Source organism: Vanessa cardui, chromosome 7, assembly GCF_905220365.1.
Source record: "Vanessa cardui chromosome 7, ilVanCard2.1, whole genome shotgun sequence".
NCBI classification, from domain to species: domain Eukaryota; kingdom Metazoa; phylum Arthropoda; class Insecta; order Lepidoptera; family Nymphalidae; genus Vanessa; species Vanessa cardui.
In genome coordinates this window covers 11,037,111-11,056,834 of record NC_061129.1, presented here as the reverse complement: position 1 = coordinate 11,056,834, position 19,724 = coordinate 11,037,111, and the positions used below count along the sequence as shown (strand labels likewise).

The window sequence follows — 19,724 nt, the reverse complement described above, 5'->3', positions numbered from 1 at the left end:
CTCACTTATTAATTTTGACACTTGGCACACCAGCAATTAAATTTGAATGCAGCCTTTTAAAAAAGATTGAAGAAAATATAAAAGTCAGTTCAACTTCAACTTGACGGTACCGAATATATTTTAATATTTTTGTTTTGACATTTGTCATTGTTCTGTTTTTATAGAACTATGGGAGCTATATATTCTATTAAACTATGTTTAAAATAAAAACATTTTAAGCGTAACTACTTACTAACCACTAACTTACAAATTACTAATTTTACAGTCTATGTTACTATGAATACTTACTAGTTATAGCATGAAAAGATAAAAGTCCTTTTGTAGTGATAGTGTGTGAGTTTTGCGTTTCAAGTAGCACTTCTAATAAACAAATTAATTTGTACGTGTTGAATCAAACCATTTCTAAATTAATACGTTGAATCTCTATATTTTTTGAAGTAAAAAGAAGGTATTATTAGCTAACATGAATAAATCGAGGTATTTACTTTTTTTTACCACAATGAATACAAATGTTTGCAACAACTTCTAATTGAATTAATATTACAGGTTTTCTATGTTACTACTGGAACCGGGAGAGATTTACTTTGAAGATTATTCTTGTACAATGAATATGGAAATAAAAACAGGAAGTGGACAGCAAGGTCGCTTAAAGCTTTGTTCTAAATCTCTGGTTTTCGAACCTAGAGAGTGGGCACATCCATTGATTAAGCTACATTTTAAGGAGTGTATTGATATTGATACTGTACTGAATGGAAGTTCAAAAGATACTAATATGATTAAAGTTAAAGTCAAACAATATTCTGAAATGTTAGAAGAAAACATTTTAGCACCTTACAAGTTTATATATGAGAATCAGGATTTCTGTTTTTTGTTCGATTTTGCCTCAGCAGATGAATGCTTGCGTCAAATGCAACAACTGCTGAGAGCTTCCACGCTACATGCTCCAGAGCACAACAGTATGGTGGCGACAATTCTTCACTCTCGCTATACTAGGATGATATTTGACACAGTTATGATGGAGGATTTTACAGAAAAAATTATTTGCGAATTCCAAACTGAAAAGATTTCTCCGCTAGTTAGACATCAAGGGAAACTTGCATTAACACCTACAACTCTTTATTTTCAGCCATTCAGTAATGTTGAAAATGTAAGTACCTTTTATATAATAAAATAAGAAATAAATTTAGTTTTATAATTAGCATTCATATTATAATGGGAGCAAGGTATGATTGAAAAAGATAAAGCCAAAGGATTAATTATGTTATAATATTATTTAATTTCAGGGCCCAATTTTAAAGATGAAACTTGAACATATGAAAAGGATATATAAAAGAAGATTTTTATTAAGGCAAGTTGTATGTATCTGTGTATGTTGTCAATTATCTTTTTGTTTGTAGTTTTTATTTATTTGCTTTAATCTATCATTAAAATAGCTTTCAAATGTCTTTTTCTTGCTTGCAATAAATATGAAACTAATTCTACATAATTAATCAATATAAAAATATACTTAAGCATAAAATTTAAAAAAGAAACATTAACTGCTAGATAGTGTTTAATTTGTAAATAATTACAATGTTTGTATTTTTGATTTGAATATTTCATTTTAGGGTCTTGAAATCTATTGTGCTGAAGAAAGTCCAATCTCACATATTTATTTATCTTTCCAAAGTGAAAAGGATAGAAATAGGGCGCACCAAATATTGGAAGAGTCTCCGAATGTTAAATTAGAAAGAGTACATATAGAGGAGATGACACTACAATGGCAAAATGGAGTTGTATCAAATTATGATTACTTGATGCATTTAAATTGGTAATTATTTTTGTTTATCAGTGTGTTCAGTTTATGTAGCCATTTAATTCTACACTCTAACGACTACTACTTAAATACAAAATGTTATCAAAAGTATGGTATACAAATTTAAAAAAAAATATTGGTTTTTTTTTATACTTACTCTTTCTACTTTTTATATGACATAATGAAAGAATAATTAACTATAATATTGTTATCCAAATCATATAATAATTTTTGTAAGATTTAATCAAAAATAGATATTATTCAATTTGAATCTCTAGTAGTGTTTTTGTACTGAGGTGTTTGACAAAGAATTTTTTTTTAAATATTATCTTCTATCATTAATGATTGTTGATTTTATTACATTCAATAAATACAGCAATCAAATCACAGACACAATTAATTAAAGTCAAAATAATTATAAAATGCATTATTCCAATATGCAATCTTTTCAATATTTTAAATCTACTTGTTTAATTACATATGTGTTTCTCAATAAATGTGTACCAACTTGGATATGACGATGAAGGTATAGTATTGATATTCTATTAAGCCTTGCAGATAGAAGCAAAAATGATCTCACTCAATACCCTGTGTTTCCGTGGGTGATAGCTGATTACACTTCAGAAACTTTAGATTTGGAGTCTGTTGAAACATTCCGAAATCTGTCTAAGCCAATGGGAGCTTTGAATCCTGACAGGTTGGAAAAATTACTAGAAAGGTACCATGAGATGTCTGATCCAAAGTTTTTATATGGATCTCATTATTCAGCACCTGGTCTCGTATTATTTTATTTAGTAAGTATTTTTCAGTAATAATCATATTTTTAATTTATTTATTATTAAAAATTATTTAGTTACATACTAATGTACTATTATCACCACTATGTTGAACCATAAAATATATAGCAACATATTAACAATAGCATATTGTATCACATAAAATTATTTTTAAAGTATCTTTTTTATTTTATCTTTTTAGTATTTACATTCGTGTAATAAAATTTACATTAATTAATTAATAAATAAAATCATCATTACTTTTTTACTTACAATTTAATTATCTGTTTTAGGTTCGAAAATATCCTCAATACATGTTGTGTCTCCAAAATGGAAGATTTGATCATCCAGATCGAATGTTTAACTCTGTGAAAGATGTTTACAATAATTGCTTGAAGAATATGTCGGATTTTAAAGTAGGTGGTATTCATACTCTTAAATAATATTAATAAGAGTTGCCTTTTTCATGGAGTATTCTACCCATAATATTGTTAGAATTTGACTTTTATATGAAGAATTAAAGTCATGGGTAGAACCTACAAGTCTCATGATTTCTGGGCTATCTTTTAAATAAAGTGAAAGTAATATTTATTGACTTTATCACAATATTTTTATGAGTTAGTCCAATCTTGAATTTATATTTTAAACAGTGCCTATTGAGGTAACATACAAGTATATTCGCGATGTTTTAATTTCCTACTAAGCATGAGATAAAATATGAACCCAATTAAGTACAGATTTTGGTTGAGTCTGAACATTATTCAAATAAATTTTTTGTATAGATTTCTTAAAGTTGACAGTATATTGTATTGTAGTAATTTTCTATTTCATTTAAATGCTAATAATCACTGTTAACAGCATTATAAATAACAATGTTTTTTAGGAACTAGTTCCCGAATTTTATGACACAACTGCAAATGGAGATTTCTTGGAGAATATGTATGATATTGATTTTGGGGAGAGACATAATGGCAGCAAAGTCGATAACGTTAGTCTTCCGCCCTGGGCCGCGTCTCCGAAGGACTTTGTGAATAAACTGAGGGAAGCTTTGGAGTCAGAGTATGTGTCAAGACACTTGCATTTATGGATTGATCTCATATTTGGTTATAAGCAAAGAGGGGAGGAGGCTGTGAAAGCTTTTAATGGTTTGTATTGTTTTTTTTTTAAATTATTTATCTTGTTTTATACCAATGTTGCTAGGAAAATAAATAAAATGTACTTTTATAATCTATTCTATGTTAAAGATGAGTATTTTCAAATTATATTGCTTCTACGTATAAGCCTGTAAAATGTGATCCAAACGCTCGCTTACTCAAACAAAGTGTGTTTAGAATTTTTAATTTTTAAATTAGCAACCTTTTATTTATATATTCATTTATGCAACCGAATATGACAATAAAATTGATAATATGAAGAGAATATCGTAATTGGCCTTGTTATTTTGATTTCTTGTTCTCTAGTGTTCCATCACGTCTGCTACGAGGGATCGGTCGATCTCGAGCGCATTTACGACATGAACGATCGTCACGCGCTCGAAGTTCAAATAATGGAATTCGGTCAGGTACCCAAGCAGCTGTTCACGAAGCCGCACGTCAGGAAGATCCTACCCAAGATGCCCAAACCTCTATCCAGTAAAAGTTGCGACAGCCATGACTACGAGTATAGTATGGAGTTCCCAACACCTCTGTCGAGTAGAAGTTGTGAGGGCCATGACTATGAGTATAGTATGGAGTGCGTGAATACGATAAGGTTGCATAAGGATGCGGTGTCGGCGGCGCTGCGGTCGGGCGCGCGCGTGGTGTCGGCGGGCCGCGACGGCGCGCTCAAAGTGTTCGATCTGCCGCACGGCAGGCAGATCCGCAGCGTCAGCCTGTGCGCCACGCCGCTAAGCTCGTGCGTCATGGTCGACGACAATATCGTAGCCGCCGGCTCCTGGGACAACGAGATGTAATTTGTCGTTGTCAATTTATTTTTATATTATAAGTATTTGAATTAAATAAAGTGACGGATAAATATAAATAAATCGTTACCAATTTACATGAACAATATTTTAGTCTTCAATATTGTTTATTTCTTCATACATGGTGGTAGGGCTTTGTGCAAGCCCGTCTGGGTAGGTACCACCCACTCATCAGTTATTCTACCGCCAAATAACAGTACTCAGTATTGTTGTGTTCCGGTTTGAAGGGTGAGTGAGCCAGTGTAACTACAGGCACAAGAGACGTAACATCTTAGTTCCCAAGATTGGTAGCACATTCACGATGTAAAGAATAGTTAATATTACTTACAGCGTCATTGTCTATGGGTGATGGTGACCACTTACCATCAGGTGGCCCATATGCTCGTCCGCCAAACTATACCATAAAAAAATAGATATTGTGAAATTGGATCAACTTGACATCCGGGGTGAGGAATGAAATGGAATGAATGTGTTGTATTGCATTTTTTTTTTTTGTTTCTATCTGGTGTTATTCACAATAACTCTGTATAGGCTCAACCCAGGGCTTAAGCCCTAGTCATATTCTCTGATGGTAGAATACGAAAACGGCACTCAGAATTTTTTTGTTTCAGGAAGTTTGATTAAAAAAGTGAATGCAATAAATGTTTTACTTCCAGATATTTATACGACGTCGAATATGGCCGCGTCGTTGAGAGCTTCCGGGCGCACGACGATTCAGTGAGCTGTTTGAAATGGTTGCAGAAAGGTAATCTTTATAGTTATTATTTCCTCATTGTTAGGTATCCCAGGTGATATAAACAAAAAAAAAATAATATGTTTAAAATTACAAGTAACAGTGTTACATATAATAAAGTGTACTGAAATAAAATTTAGTTTAAGTTGAAACAATAAGTTATCCCTATGACCTACCCGACACCGCTGCATCTCTATCGGCAAAATGACGTAACATACTAAAATCAAAATCAAAGTGAAAGTCAAAAATATAAGTGATTAAACTTTCTTATTGATAGTCAAAAAATCTACCACGGGGTCGGAATTTAACAATTCAGACCTGAGAAGAACCGGCGAAAGGAACTCAGCGGGATCAATTTTATTTTTTTTCCATATCATGTTACATATACAATATATATTTTGACGACCTCCGTGGTCGAGTGGTGTGTACACCGGTTTTCATGGTTACGCCACTCTGAGGTCCCGGGTTCGATTCCCGGCCCAGTCGATGTAGATTACCATTAGTTTTCTATGTTGTCTTGGGTCTGGGTGTTTGTGGTACCATCGTTACTTCTGATTTCCATAACACAAGTGCTTCAGCTACTTACTTTGGGATCAGAGTAATGTATGTGATGTTGTCTCATATATATTTAAAAAAAATAAATAATAATACAGATATATTTTTGTTATTTGAAACAGCCCGGAGGCGGATCTAATATTATCAAATAATTGTATCTGTTGTTAATTTCCAGATCGCTTGCTGATATCGGGCGGCTGGGACGGCGTGGTTCGCGTGTGGGGCCACGTGGGCACGGCGGGGCACGCTCTGCGCGGCCTCAAGGCGGAGTTTGATCACGACGGGAAAATCACCACGGTTGCCTACAGGTATACACATGCTTCTTAAGTATTATATACTAATAATGTTGTCTTAGTTTTTCGCGATTATTACACATTGAAATAAAACTATAGTCTGTTCGCGTTAAGAATTCATTGAGTTGTCATTGTTTGACCAATCAAATCTTTTTAAAAGAAGGGTAAAGGTGTATGTATATTTGTGTTAAAATTCCAACAAAAAATGTTTTTGTTTAAAGGCGAATTTAAAAAGTACACATTAACGTAAAAAATAGAAATTAAGTCATTAATATTTTAATCACTATTACTTACACTATTAATTTTATTTTTTAAGACAGTCTACCCGTGACCACGAACGCTGTAAAGTGCTCGAAACGTCGGGATGATAAAAAAAAAATATATACGCGATTTAAATCCGTTAAAACTAGTTTCAATGTTTTATTTCAATATTATATACTAGTTGTTGCGCATGTTGTTCGTGTTGTAGGGGTTGGTCGTCAGGTGTTAGGCATAAAAAGTACTCTGTATGTCTTTTCTTGTAATTAAGGCTTTATACAAATTATATGCCATATATAAATTTCAGTCAAATTCATCAAATTCAGTTTAGCGGTTTGGCCATGAAAGAGCGACGGATAGAATTACTTTCGCATTTATAATATTAGTATAGAAGTTTAGATAGTTGAAGAGTATGTCCGAACTTGCTGTACTTGATTGATATAGCTATCTCAATCAGTTGGTTTTGCCCCACCAAGATTTTTATCGTTTTAGAGGTCTATCTATGGGCTGGCGAAAAATAATAGACCCAAAATGTGTTGGTGTTGCCTTATCACTTTTTATAAAACACGCTGTATCATTTATCAAACTGTCATTCTGAGGAACTTTAATCAATTAAAAAATATACAAATTAATTTCATAATTACTGATTTTTTCAAATTAGTATTGTATTTAGAATGATTATTTCCATTTGTTATTGTTATTTTGATGTCAATAAAAAAAAATGAATTAATATAATGATTTTAATTCACAGATACAGACGACACATACTCGAGATATTTGCGGGCACGTCGGACGGCGAGGTGTTCGTGTGGGACTATTCTACGAAGGAGCTTATGAACAAAATCAAAGTTCACACGTCGGCCGTGAGCGGCGTGTGTCTCTTGTGCGAAGACAGGATCGTCACGACCAGCGAGAATGGAGACTTGAGTGTTACTGATCTCAGTGTATTAAACTCGGTAATTATAAATATATTTTATTTTATTTATATAAGTCATTGACCTTGCTCAATAGGCGATTTGACGAGAAAAATAAAGTGTCAAATATTTTAACCACTATATATTATGAGTGAATAAATGGTTATTTATTAACGAAAGTTGAAAATAATAATGAATTTATTTAAAAATCGTAAATAAATGAAATTTTTAAAACGTTTGTCACGTGACAGAAAACGCTCCTGATTGGTTGGGTTTATGATGACGCCACTTGCTTGTTAACCTCGTTTGGCTACTATATGTACCACAAATTACAATACAGGTAAGTGGCGACACCGACCCCATTGCAGCGGCATATTGTCCAAGTAGCGTTTTCGCGCGCTATTTTAAAATGGAATTTTTAATTTGATATTTTTCGGCAAATATGTAATACAAATAAAAAAAACAATTTTACTGGGTTTCTTAACCTGTAATAAATAATATAAAATGGATTTTAAAAACCAGTCAAATAGCCTATTGGGCGTTACATATAAATTTGCAACACGGGAACCTCAACCCCTCGGTGCCTGTATTACAGAGAAAAATACCATGGGTCAGTTTCTTTACATAATATTACGGAAAATATTCGTAAAATATATTTAAAATAAAACCTGCAAGAAGAAGCTGAAGGTTCCCTTAGTAATGTGTTACTCAATATTCTGTTGTGAATAGAATCATATTGTCATAAATAATTTAAAAAAAACCTGGGGCAATTTATTATAATATTATCTATTACTTGTAAATGTTTAAATATTTCTTGCAGATGAAGAGTGTATGCTGTTTATGATGTAGGTTAACGGTTTTTTTATTTTTCTGGTTTATATTATCTTGAAAGACATAACAATGTAACTAAAATGATAGCCATGCCTTAACTTGCGTTTCTATAGAACCTGACAGTTATATAATGAAAGCACTAATAACAAGTGTGTATTATTTTTATTAGTTAGATTGATATTTTGATTACTAAAAGCATTTAATTTAGTATACTATATATTAATATTTTTATAAGTATACATAATCCTAGTTTCATATTTAGCAGAGTTTTGACTGTGTGTACTTATTTATATCCTTTTTTATATATGTAAAAGTCACAAATCATAATACTTAAAAGAAGATAGTTCTTTTCAAGTATTAAGCCTTGTGAGTTTTACATACGATGTATTCTGTTGAAGAATTTTTTGCTTATATTATAACGATATATTCCATTATATTATTATATCGTAAAGCGAAAATGACATAAATTATTGGTATAATTGTAAAGACAAAAAGTGAAATCATAAAAAATATTCATATCATGTCATTGGAAACCGGTTATTTTATTAGAAAGTATATTTATATTATACACATGTATACATACTCTTGTTTTCATATATGTCTATATGTGTGTGGCTTTTGTTGTCTTGTTTTAGGTTTATCAAAAACAGGTATCAGCAACAATAACTAGTATCTGCTGTGACGGTACCTGTTTGCTGTGGTTGGGAGGGAGTTCCGGGAAGTTGCTTCAGTGGAACATGATAACTGTGGCGCAGTTGAGCGAAGAACAAGCACACGATGGTAATACAATCAATAACATTTTTTTAATTATTATTATTGTAGTTTTTTAGTGTCTATTTTAAATATAAATAACATACTTACAATGTTAAGGAATTAATTATTACGCTTATGTTTTCAGATTTGATACAGAGTATACACTTCGATCGCCCTTCAAAGACTCTTATCACAGCAAGTAGTGATAAGTCGATCAAAGTGTGGCAATTAACACAAAGATCCTGACCTAACATAATTCACTTTTATTTCAGTATTATCTCTTCGTTTCTATATTTTTATAATTATATTTGTTTGAAATTTTTAAAGGAAATAAAGATATCCATTAAATATATAACTATATAAGACAATAAAGTGATATTATATTAGGATAATTGTTTTCTTTGTCCTTCAATTCAATTCTGCTAATAATAAGTGTCGCAGTAAAAGCCTATTCCTGTTTTTGGTTATTCAACAATGAATATTTCTCTATTTCTAAACATTCAAATTAGGTAATGCCTAGAAATAACTAAAAATAAAAAAGACGTCACAGCCACACTAGCTGTGGTATTTGCTGTATGCATATGTTGATAAATTCAGGATTAAACTGTTACTCATTGTGCCTTTTCACGGGCGTGCGTCAGATGAAGTATGAAAATGAGGTTTCGAGACCCGTGAATGAACTAAAAATAGTCAGTGTCGTTTCAACGTGCTACCATACCGTCCACTAGATGGCGTTTATTAGATATTACGTCGAAACCTAATTTACGTTATCGTAAATACTTCTAAATTAGCCTAGTTTTCATATAAAACCTAAAAAAACTTGATTATTATAATAACGGATAGAGTGATTTTCCATCCGAATACATTTAGCGGGGAAATTTCGTCCTTATAATAAAATTGTATTTGCTATTTTTACAATATTTTCATAAGTGTAAACCATAATTCAGAAATAAGGTAAGTAGGTATAGGAAATAGTGTAGGTACGTCATAAACTTTTAGTAATATTTAATTTCATATAAAAGCAGATTCTATTGACTTTTGTAAGCTCAAACGACACTTATTCTTCTATAGAGCAATTTAAGAAGATTGTAATTTTCTCTATTACTATGAATGCACCCAATACCGGAGCTTTGCAATATAATTTCGTCTTTTTGTTAAATTCCTTTATTTGAAGCTGTACCATCGAATATTATGATTAGATACTTAATTATATCATAGATCATTGTTTATAAAAAAGAATACGATTGCTTATATTTCTTTTATTGGCAATTAAAATGGTTATTTTGTTCACTTGCTGCTTCTGGTAAAATAATAATTCGTGTGATAATTTAAATAATATTTTATTATTTAACCTAAAATTGTAATACTTAGTTTTAGTTAGAGATAAATAAATTCTATATAACATGGCTTAAGTCCTTATCATACTTAAGTAAAATATTTCAGTTATTATTAAATCGGGTATTTTTTGATAAAACAATTAAAACATAATGATAATATTGAAGTCCCAATTAATATAATCAAAAACATAGTAACGTAATAATTCATTGAGAGGATTAAACGACAACAAATAATATATCTACACTGTAACAGACTCTACCATAGTCTTTTTTATAAGTTCACCAAAGTTTTCAGTAGTGTCACTTGTTTCACCTTCAGTCAAAGTTTGAACTTGTTCTGTTTGAACTATTGGGACACTTTCATTGACCTGAACGGAATGATCCAAGTTAAGCAGTGTATTGTGACTAAACCAATTTTCATCATTCTCTACAGCTTGTAACTTATTGCTTTGTTGATATGGCATTGTCATTAAAGTTGTATAATGAGAGTCCACTTTGTTATCAGTGTTTACACAGTCCGGGACATTTTTATACATATCATAATGATTATGCGACATCGATTGGTATGCCATCGGAGTGTGTTCAGGCATGCTTGTGCTTGGTTTCGGCATGTAATCCGAATACATGTGACCATAGTGATTGAGCATAGACATTTGTGAATTATGTGCAAATTCTTCGAAACTAGCTGCTGAAAAACTTTGCAAGCCCTTAAAGTGGTGACTGTCCGGATACTGTTGTTCATATGAGTAACTGAGATCGCATTGGTATCTTTGCATATTGTTTGCCATTGTGTTATACTCTATCGTGTTAGTGGCGTGATAAGGTGGACCTTTGCCTTGGAGAATATTAGACGTGTAAGGATCATGGTTTCGATGATCTGATTTATCTACAAAACTCATCATGTTACTAATTTTCATATTTCTATGGTCTACGGGCTCACCTCTAAAATTAAAAGTATCATTTTGATTACTATTAGAACTATTCAAAGTGTGGTGTATATTACTAAAATTGCCTGGAATACAAGATTCCATTCCCAATCTAGGAGGTAGATTTAAACTAGTCATTGCAGATTCTTCGTGATTATGGCAGTTTTCTTTATTATACGGTATTGTGGTGACACAAGAAGCGTTTGCACTATGTGCTTCAGCCCATTTTCTTTTAGCAGCTTCTTGATTTTCTTCATTTTTCTTTTCAAGACCTATTCTCATAAGTGTATTGATAAAATGAGTTCTTACTCTCATAGGGTTAAACTCAATTCTACCAGTTGTATTACAACATCCGTCTCTGGTACAACCACAGGGGAAATTAAGTCTGTCGACTTGACATTTAATGCCTGCTAGACTACAAGAACAGTTATCTGGATTGCAAACACCCTTACAAGCACAACCACAGAATTCGCGAGATGTTCTAATATCTCTACATTCATCTTTTTCATAGCCTTCAATTTTTCGTACACCAGCTGCTCTTAGTAAAGCTCGCCTCTGTCTTGTTGGTACCGGTTGCAAGAAATAATAACTATCCAAATCCAACTCAGATTCAGATATATCACTAGCTTCTTCTTCAGTATCACTATCTTCACTGGATGATAGAGATGCTCCTTGTAACGTATGTCGTTCACTTTTTATCTGTTGTAAAACTTGTCTATGCAACCTCCTTTGTTCTAGTGCGTGTTCAACTAATGTAAACTTATGTATATGGCTATGTTCCCACTCCATTCCTAAAGTAGAGCCGCCTTGAGAAGGCACACACGTGAAACCTTGAGCTCTTGGAAAATAGAAAACTGTTACGTTATCGAACTGTATTTTGTGTTTCTTTTTCTTTAATTGGGGTTCGTCATTTTGTTCGTAGTCATATTTTCTTTTAAGGCTACTTTTTAGGGGTTTTTTAACAGCTTCAATGGAATTATGGTCCTCATTTTCTTGATTATTATCGTTAGAAAAAGCATTAACATTGACTTCGTCTTTTTCTGGTTGTATATTGCTTGGTTCAATCGGGCAAGGTAGTGCTATATTAAAGCTTGGTAGTTTACCATCGTCTGGACTTTCTGAACCTAGTCCCGAGTCACTTCCATCAGATCTATCCCGTGCATCTTCCTCTCTATCGTTAAGTGCACAGTCGGGCGGAAGACTACCAAGCGCCGAGTCCTCACTATCTGCCGATGCAGTATCTGTTTTGATGTCGTCTATATCACTTAAGGTATCGTTGTCATCTATCTTTTCAGCATAATCTATCTTACTATCACTGCTCTCATAAAAAGGAGAGCTATTTATATTTACATTAATTTGTTCATCGCCACAACTTAAATCTTCACTATTAACATCACTGTCACTATTCTTTTCTTCTTTTGTCGCATCTAAATATTCTTTACTGGGCTCTTCCATTTCGGCTAGACTGTTTTTATTGCTGGATTAGGCTATTATTTTCTCTGATTTTTGCGTGACTCTCACTTTAGCGCTCTTGTATATTACTATCTGTAAAATAAATGTATAAAAATCTTAATGCGTTGAAATCAAAATCTTAATTAAAACCTAAGTACATCAGAGTATAGAGATTATTATATATACGCAGATAAATTAAAAATTTCCAAAGACACTTAGTCAATATTATAGTTATAAATATATATTAATAATTATTGATAAAATTGAGGTCAAACAAAGTTAAAAACTGTTGCACTAAGGTTTGGTGCAAGGCACCCGTCGAGTTTGAACGGAGCAGCATTATAAATCAAACAAAATGATAATACAAAACCGGTACCTGTTTCAAAAGTCCGTGGCCTCAACGGGCTTCACCGGCATTCGTATGAGTGTCTTCGAATTCTCCAGTCCATTGTGACTCATTACTCAAGCTGCTGACCATGCCTATATATTAAGATCAGCAGTCAACAACTAAGCAAGGAGTCATAATTTTTATTAATTCAGTTATCAATATTCACAGTACCAAGCAAATATCACTTTTATGTTCAAGGAGTTAAAGTCTCTTTCGTGACTCGCGGTTCATTGGTGACGCGCCGTATCGTTCCCTATTTATTTATTTTCTGCTTTATTTTGATAGTTTTTCCACAAATATTTCTTACGCATATGTAATGAGTTCAACTATATTAAAGTTGTTAAAACTAAGAACACAACACATTATACACATTGGTCAATCTAAAAACCAACATCAACACGATTTAATCGCACAGAGAGAGCTCACTTTTACTACAACGAACTTGCCGTTCCCACTCTCGTAATCATATACGACGACTCTTGAGCGACGCAGGCAAGTTTGTATCCGACAAAATTGAAAAGACGGCTAACATGGCTTAAATCGTTCCTTGTGAGACCTTCTGAATTTGGTAGCATAAAACTTGCGTTGTTCGACGTGACGTTACCTCTCCCTTCGCTCTTCCCCCCGGCCTTGCGACCCTCAACACCGCGTTCACCCGTCGAATGCGCGCAAGCGCGGTTCGTCTCTCGCTTTGTAATAATACCAGCTCTACATTATCATTTTCCTTAGTGCAGTAATGTAGTACAACAATTATTTTAAATTTATTTATGTCTTAAATATTAAACTTACATATTTTTAGATAAAGCAATAATTGCCTATATATTTAAAGTGTCAAAGAAGAAATTAGTTTCATCAAATCTTTTTATACGTTAATTTATAATATAGAGCATAATAAATGTGAGTGCAGTTATCGTTAAGTATATATATAAATATTAAACTGTCAAATAATATTTCCTTAAAATGTTGGATAATAAACAAGCGTTGCAGTTCATAACCTTTTGCTCGGGCAAATTCGACACTCGACAGGTCTCTTTCGACACAAGCTCTACGTCATATCATGATTGTTGTATATGTATACATAATACAAACCAACTTAAGCTACAGTTATATATAACTGTATTTATTAATTATAAAACTTCAAATGTAATAAAAAAACAATAAAAATAGAATTAAACAACTCTGAGTCAACATTTACTGCTCTGTCAAAGTATTAAAATGTATCTGTATTATATTCCAATAATATATATGTTTATATATAGGTATATTTGCTTGAATGTTGACAGAAATGTGTCTTTGAAATTACATGTTTCCGATAACATTTAATGAAAATCAATGTTTTTCAGTACTTAGGTTTTACGTCGTTTTACACGAAATGTTTGTCATATATGTAGATATATGTATACCTATGTATATTTCAATAGAGACAATTTAGGTAGACATTTTTTTAAATGGAAAATCTGTTAGACATAATGTAGAGTGTCGGTTCTCTTTATATTATTTCATAGCATGTCTACGTTTAACTGACTTACTTTATAAACTTTTTCGTTTTAAAATTAAATTTTATTGCAGTAATTAATGTTTTAGTGATTTTTGTAATAAATATATTCAATTGAATGATGTGTAAAGTAAATAAATAATACTAAACATAGTAATACAGCAGTGGTTTACAATTATATGATTAGCCTGATATTTTATATGTTATGGGTATTGTACGTGCATTTATGGTTATACAAAAACACACTAAGTTACCATACAAATCACTTTGTTTCACGTAATTTGCATAACTGCGAAATAGCTTATGCATAGCTTGCCTGAACCATTTATAGAATTCAGATTGGTACGATCTTTTTTCATAAAGCTACTAAAGCAGGTATACAATTTTAAAAATCATGAAAGAAATAATAAGTTAATACAAACTCAATTAAATATACATAGTATATACATACATATTATATATAAAATATCATAGCTTGGATACTTGTTTTATTAGGTGCTTTGCAGTTATCTGTGTGTTGCACAGCTTAAAAATCAATTTAATATAAATGATACTTAACTGTAAAATTTGTACACAAAGGACCGGGATTTTAAAAACTTTTTTTTTTAAAGTTTATAGTTGCTGCGTTCATAACTAGTGGTCTTATCATGGCTTATTTTAAATTTAATCAAAAATAAACTTTTTTAAATAATAAGATCCTGAGATCTGAGAAATATTTTTATTTTATATTTCTTAATAATTGTTGAAAAAAGAGACGATGAAGCTTCGTAATCGTAACCGAAACGTTCGGGTAGCCAAAATAAATATCTACCTGAAACCGTAACCTAATCCGATAAATTTTGTTTATAATAATTTGTTTCTGCATAGTGTTATATTTAAAGAGAAGCTGTTTTATTGCGATTATATCTAATAAAAAATAATAAACCACAAGTAAAGTCAAATTGTTGTTCTGTAATTTTTCTTTTACAATTTATAAATAATCGCATATTCGTTGCTGAAACTATACGTAGCAATCGGATAATCCAAAATCATATCTTATCCGTAACCGTGTCGGAATCCGGGACAAATTATTCATATCAAATTTCTTGATTTCGGGATATTTACCAAGTTTTTTATTTTTGTTCGGTGGAGCTGTCTCATGAACAAGACATTCGTAGATAATGTCGAAATATCGAGCTCCACCGAACAAAAATAAAAAACTTGGTAAATATCCCGAAATCAATAACTTTAATAATAAAAATAACCATGTTAGTTTAAAATTATTCATATATCCATACATATCCGAAATTTAATATCAATGATATCCGAGATTGGATGTGACAACAATCATCAATCTATTAAATTAAATACATATATTCTAGTGCTAGTCAAGGCGAATTCAAGAAAAACTAAAATCAAAGTTAGAAAATTCAAAACACATTTTTTTCATATTTTTTGGGTAATCAGCACTTGTAGGACATAAAGTGGGAGAAGTTAAAATTTATGACACTATAAAATTACATTATGATCAAAATAATCTAGTTTCTAATACGGTCACTACAAGTATTATTTTTTCGTAGAACTACATAAAAAAAACTTTTTACCTGGTATTCGTTTAATGTCTTAAACAAAAGAGTAGGTAATACACTTTTTATTCGTATTAATTTACATAAAATAAACAATATGCTTCATAATATAAAGCGTAAATTATGTGTAAGACATTTAAATTTTCCACGCATGTTATTTTGTACATCATTTATTTTGTATTTCTTTAATACCAAACTTATTTCGATTGTTACGTTTAAAAGCAACCACTTATCTACTTTTACTAACGCTCAAGTGAAAACTTGTTGCAGTTTAGTTGATATTCCACAGGCATAAGTATATTTCGTATTTTCCTTTGAATTTTGTTTTGGGACCATTTTATCCTCAGGCTTTATAAATAAATCTTATACTTCCAATGTCTGTAGACAGCTCAATTACAAGTAGTACTAAAAATTATGAAAATATAATGTAGTATTTAAAAACGATATTAATTATTACCATAGTTTAGTTACTAGTAATCCAAGCAAATGTTACTGGCAGTCAGATGTTATTATAGTATAAAGGTGCGTAGTCTCATGTTATTTTAATAATATCTATCACTACTACTATGTATAACTCTTTTTTTCACGCCTAAGCTTGAAGGTATTGTTAGTAGGGCTCTAAGCAAGCAGGTAGGCGTAGTGGATATAACCTCTTAGATCTAGTGACATTGAGTATTTAATCCGTTTGTTACTAGGCCAATGTATATGATCGCAGGTACTTACTATTAATTGTCCGGCCCTTATCTTTTAAAACAAAAGAAAACAATTAAGGAATGGCAATAAAAAGTCTCTATTATGTTTAAATAGAGTTTGCACTTGGTTACATCTTTTTATTTACTTCAATACGTCTGCTAATATATAATAAGCATCATTAACTCGAGTATATAAAAACGTATCAAAGAATGGAATGTTTTTTACGGTAAAAAAAGAGGTTTAACTAGTCAGACATTAACAGTCATCATCAATAATCAAATCTTACGACGCAAACAGCAGTTACAATAACCAAATACACTAAGGGACGTGAAATTAACTGAAATGATACGAAGAAGCAATACATTTAATTTCTTCTAAATTCAATTTCTATATTGCAAGAAATCTTTGTCATACGCGATGTGATAATAGTCATTATAACGACTAGTTTTTATTTCTCTCAAATTTAATCTAAATGCAAGGTGAGTTAAGCGCTGTACGCTGAACGCAGAGCAGCATGAATTCGTAATAAAAATAGCATTTCGTTACTCAAGGTAATCGACGTATGTTTTAATCTATTTTAAGACTTTATTATTAGTAAGACATGGCGTGCTTAAACAAAATGTATTAGGTTCAGTTGTAAATACAAATTGTTTCAACAAAAAACTACGTTGGCGTTGTAATCACCTCTATATATTTTTAGTATATGTCACCTGAAGCTTCGCGCAGTTAATTCTTTCCGTTGGAAAACGTATTGTATAATTATGTACAAAGTGACGTAAAACAAACGAATGAATTATTTGTCGTAATAGTGGAGTCACCTTTGTTTTTTTTATATTTATCTCTCGGACTTATTTTTGGCTTTGTTTCCGTCACTACTAATTGCATTTCAGTTGTCGGTGTACTCGCTTACAATATGGGAGCGTTCGTCAAATAAATTGGCACTCTGTGGCGGTAGACATAATATAGGGCGAGGTGGCTATACGTACCAAGCAGCATGTATACGATAATCAATAGATATTTTCAGGAGGCTTTCGCGGAGGGCGAAAGCGACGCTTGCATAGGGCTTTCTCGCTCTCGCCTGTAATTTTTACAGACTATGTACATAAGTTCGATGAATCTTTACCCGCTTAATGAAATAACTGAAATTCAACTCTTCAGATTATAATATAATTTAAATGTAATAGTAATGTTCTATTATTCATATGTAACATACAAGTAAGTATAAAGTATGTATTGACCTCGCGGAGTACTTAGATCGATATTAAAAGAGAAAGAAAACGACAAGGTCTCAGGCTTAGACTATTTTATAAAGCAGCAATTTAGACGTTGCAATATTTAATGAAAACATTAAGATATTTCTGAATTGAGAAATATTTTAAGATAATATATAATAAGAAAGATTTTCTAGAAGTTTTATGAGCCTTATTTAGTTACAATATCTATAAAATAAGTTGACTAATTTTCCTTCTAAAGCTTTTGCACATTTATGAAAAAGAAGGTAACTAGGACGCTCAGTAGATATCAAACCTCAAAATGGATTGCATGGAAATAATTTATGATTGAAGAAGATATGCGATATCTGAATCAATCAGAACAGATCTGTATGCATCTAGGTATGTACATTTAATAACGTAGTAGTTCAACGTCGTACACTTTTTACCGAATTTAACTTGGGTCTTCAATAATAATTATCTAAAACCCGCGCTTCAAAGCTGAAGCGAATGGATAGGACACAAGCTGTGAAATTTTGTTGTGGCCATCCAGGATAAATGAATAAAAAAAAAACAATGCTTTATACAATATGTAGACTTGGGTACGATTTTATTTACTATTTAATGACAAATATATGGTTTCAAATGTCATTTGTAAAAAAATAAACAAATCTAGGATGAAATAATATTCATTAAAGTAATAACCAAGTTTGATCTATTTATTGACAATATACTGTGACGCTGCCAGTCCCTGTGTACTGTGTAGGTCTGTGTAGTAATACGTATATAGTCCAACGTCGTATCGCTTCGTACCTAGGCACTATTACGTAGCCTGAATCGAACCGGCTTTAACGTTCTCATGGCAACAGTGGAAAGCAAACTTCTTCATACTACGGTCATTTACGTGTTGGTATATCCATTAAAAAGCCAAGTTGACATGAATAAATTATTTTTATAATGGACATATAGAAGGTAGGTAAGGGAAGGAAGAGGTCGGGCGGCGTGGGTGGTAGACGGGGGTAGATTAAATTTCGTACTACATAGCTAGAGCGTTGCCTCAAGCTCTCTCGTATTCATCAACGTTAGGGTTGGGATTGCTTCCTAACGTATTTCATCTCACAATGCTATACTATTCCACCTGCATGTTGCATCGAAATATAAAACATCGGTAGCCTTTGACCAATTAGGACCTCCAACTGAGAGACTGATTAACTTTTTTTTCGATACACAGCTTGCATAAGAATTGAAGGCTATATAGAAGTCGAAACATACGCTAGAATTTCACTATGTATAGCGTTTGTTCAATACCGCAACTTAAGTAAATCTTTTTAATATATAATATAAGAATTATTTTGTTCTTTAATTAAAAGGAAACTGTATGTTTTCATAAATTATATAACTTGAGGATCAAATTACATTTATGACCTGTTCGGTAAAAGCGCGGCAGTCAAAGCTTGTGAGATAATTTTTAGTTATCTTTTTTAATATGGAAATTAGAACCCTTAAGTGAATCGCGCGAATCACTTCCAATAAATTAAAACCGAGCGGCGAAATGCAAAGCTATTTATAGTCAAATATTATCTGAATTTGGCAACGCATACGAATTAAAATTTATTAAATTCCATACAAGACGTTAGTATTATATTAAAATTATTTATTTAAAAGAATATATACATATTAATGACAATATACGGAGAGCGTAATGTAGGACGACCTCCGACCCGCTGGTCCGACGACATTCGCAGGATCGCCGGTAGAAGCTGGATGAGGGACGCAGAGGTGGGGGAGG

General features: G+C 31.9%; 2 protein-coding genes across 2 annotated transcripts; one reads left to right on the top strand and one right to left on the bottom strand.

The window, feature by feature from the left end:
- The first annotated feature begins 93 nt into the window (after positions 1–93).
- Positions 94–9,254, top strand: LOC124531157 (protein FAN-like). Its single transcript, XM_047105629.1, has 13 exons — positions 94–477; positions 547–1,147; positions 1,284–1,355; positions 1,608–1,810; positions 2,346–2,589; positions 2,865–2,987; positions 3,455–3,716; positions 4,032–4,518; positions 5,188–5,276; positions 5,995–6,127; positions 7,122–7,326; positions 8,751–8,895; positions 9,014–9,254. The coding sequence occupies exons 1-13, from the start codon at positions 464–466 to the stop codon at positions 9,112–9,114; spliced, it is 2,679 nt and encodes an 892-aa protein (XP_046961585.1). The 5' UTR covers positions 94–463; the 3' UTR covers positions 9,115–9,254.
- A 938-nt stretch (positions 9,255–10,192) lies between these two features.
- LOC124531018 lies at positions 10,193–13,602 on the bottom strand. Its single transcript, XM_047105407.1, has 2 exons — positions 12,960–13,602; positions 10,193–12,676 (listed from the first exon to the last, which is right to left on the bottom strand). Exon 2 carries the CDS (start codon positions 12,584–12,586, stop codon positions 10,445–10,447), a length of 2,142 nt encoding a protein of 713 aa, XP_046961363.1. The 5' UTR covers positions 12,587–12,676; positions 12,960–13,602; the 3' UTR covers positions 10,193–10,444.
- Positions 13,603–19,724: the final 6,122 nt, after the last annotated feature.

What these genes read in the sequence shown, in the direction of transcription:
- LOC124531018 (XM_047105407.1), bottom strand. Translation starts at nt 12,586, where the DNA reads ATGGAAGAGCCCAGTAAAGAATATTTAGATGCGACAAAAGAAGAAAAG.
- LOC124531157 (XM_047105629.1), top strand. An exon ending in GATTTTTATTAAGGCAAGTT is followed by an intron (nt 1,356 to 1,607) that starts GTATGTATCTGT and finishes ATTTCATTTTAG; the next exon opens with GGTCTTGAAATCTATTGTGC. An exon ending in GGCTGTGAAAGCTTTTAATG is followed by an intron (nt 3,717 to 4,031) that starts GTTTGTATTGTT and finishes CTTGTTCTCTAG; the next exon opens with TGTTCCATCACGTCTGCTAC.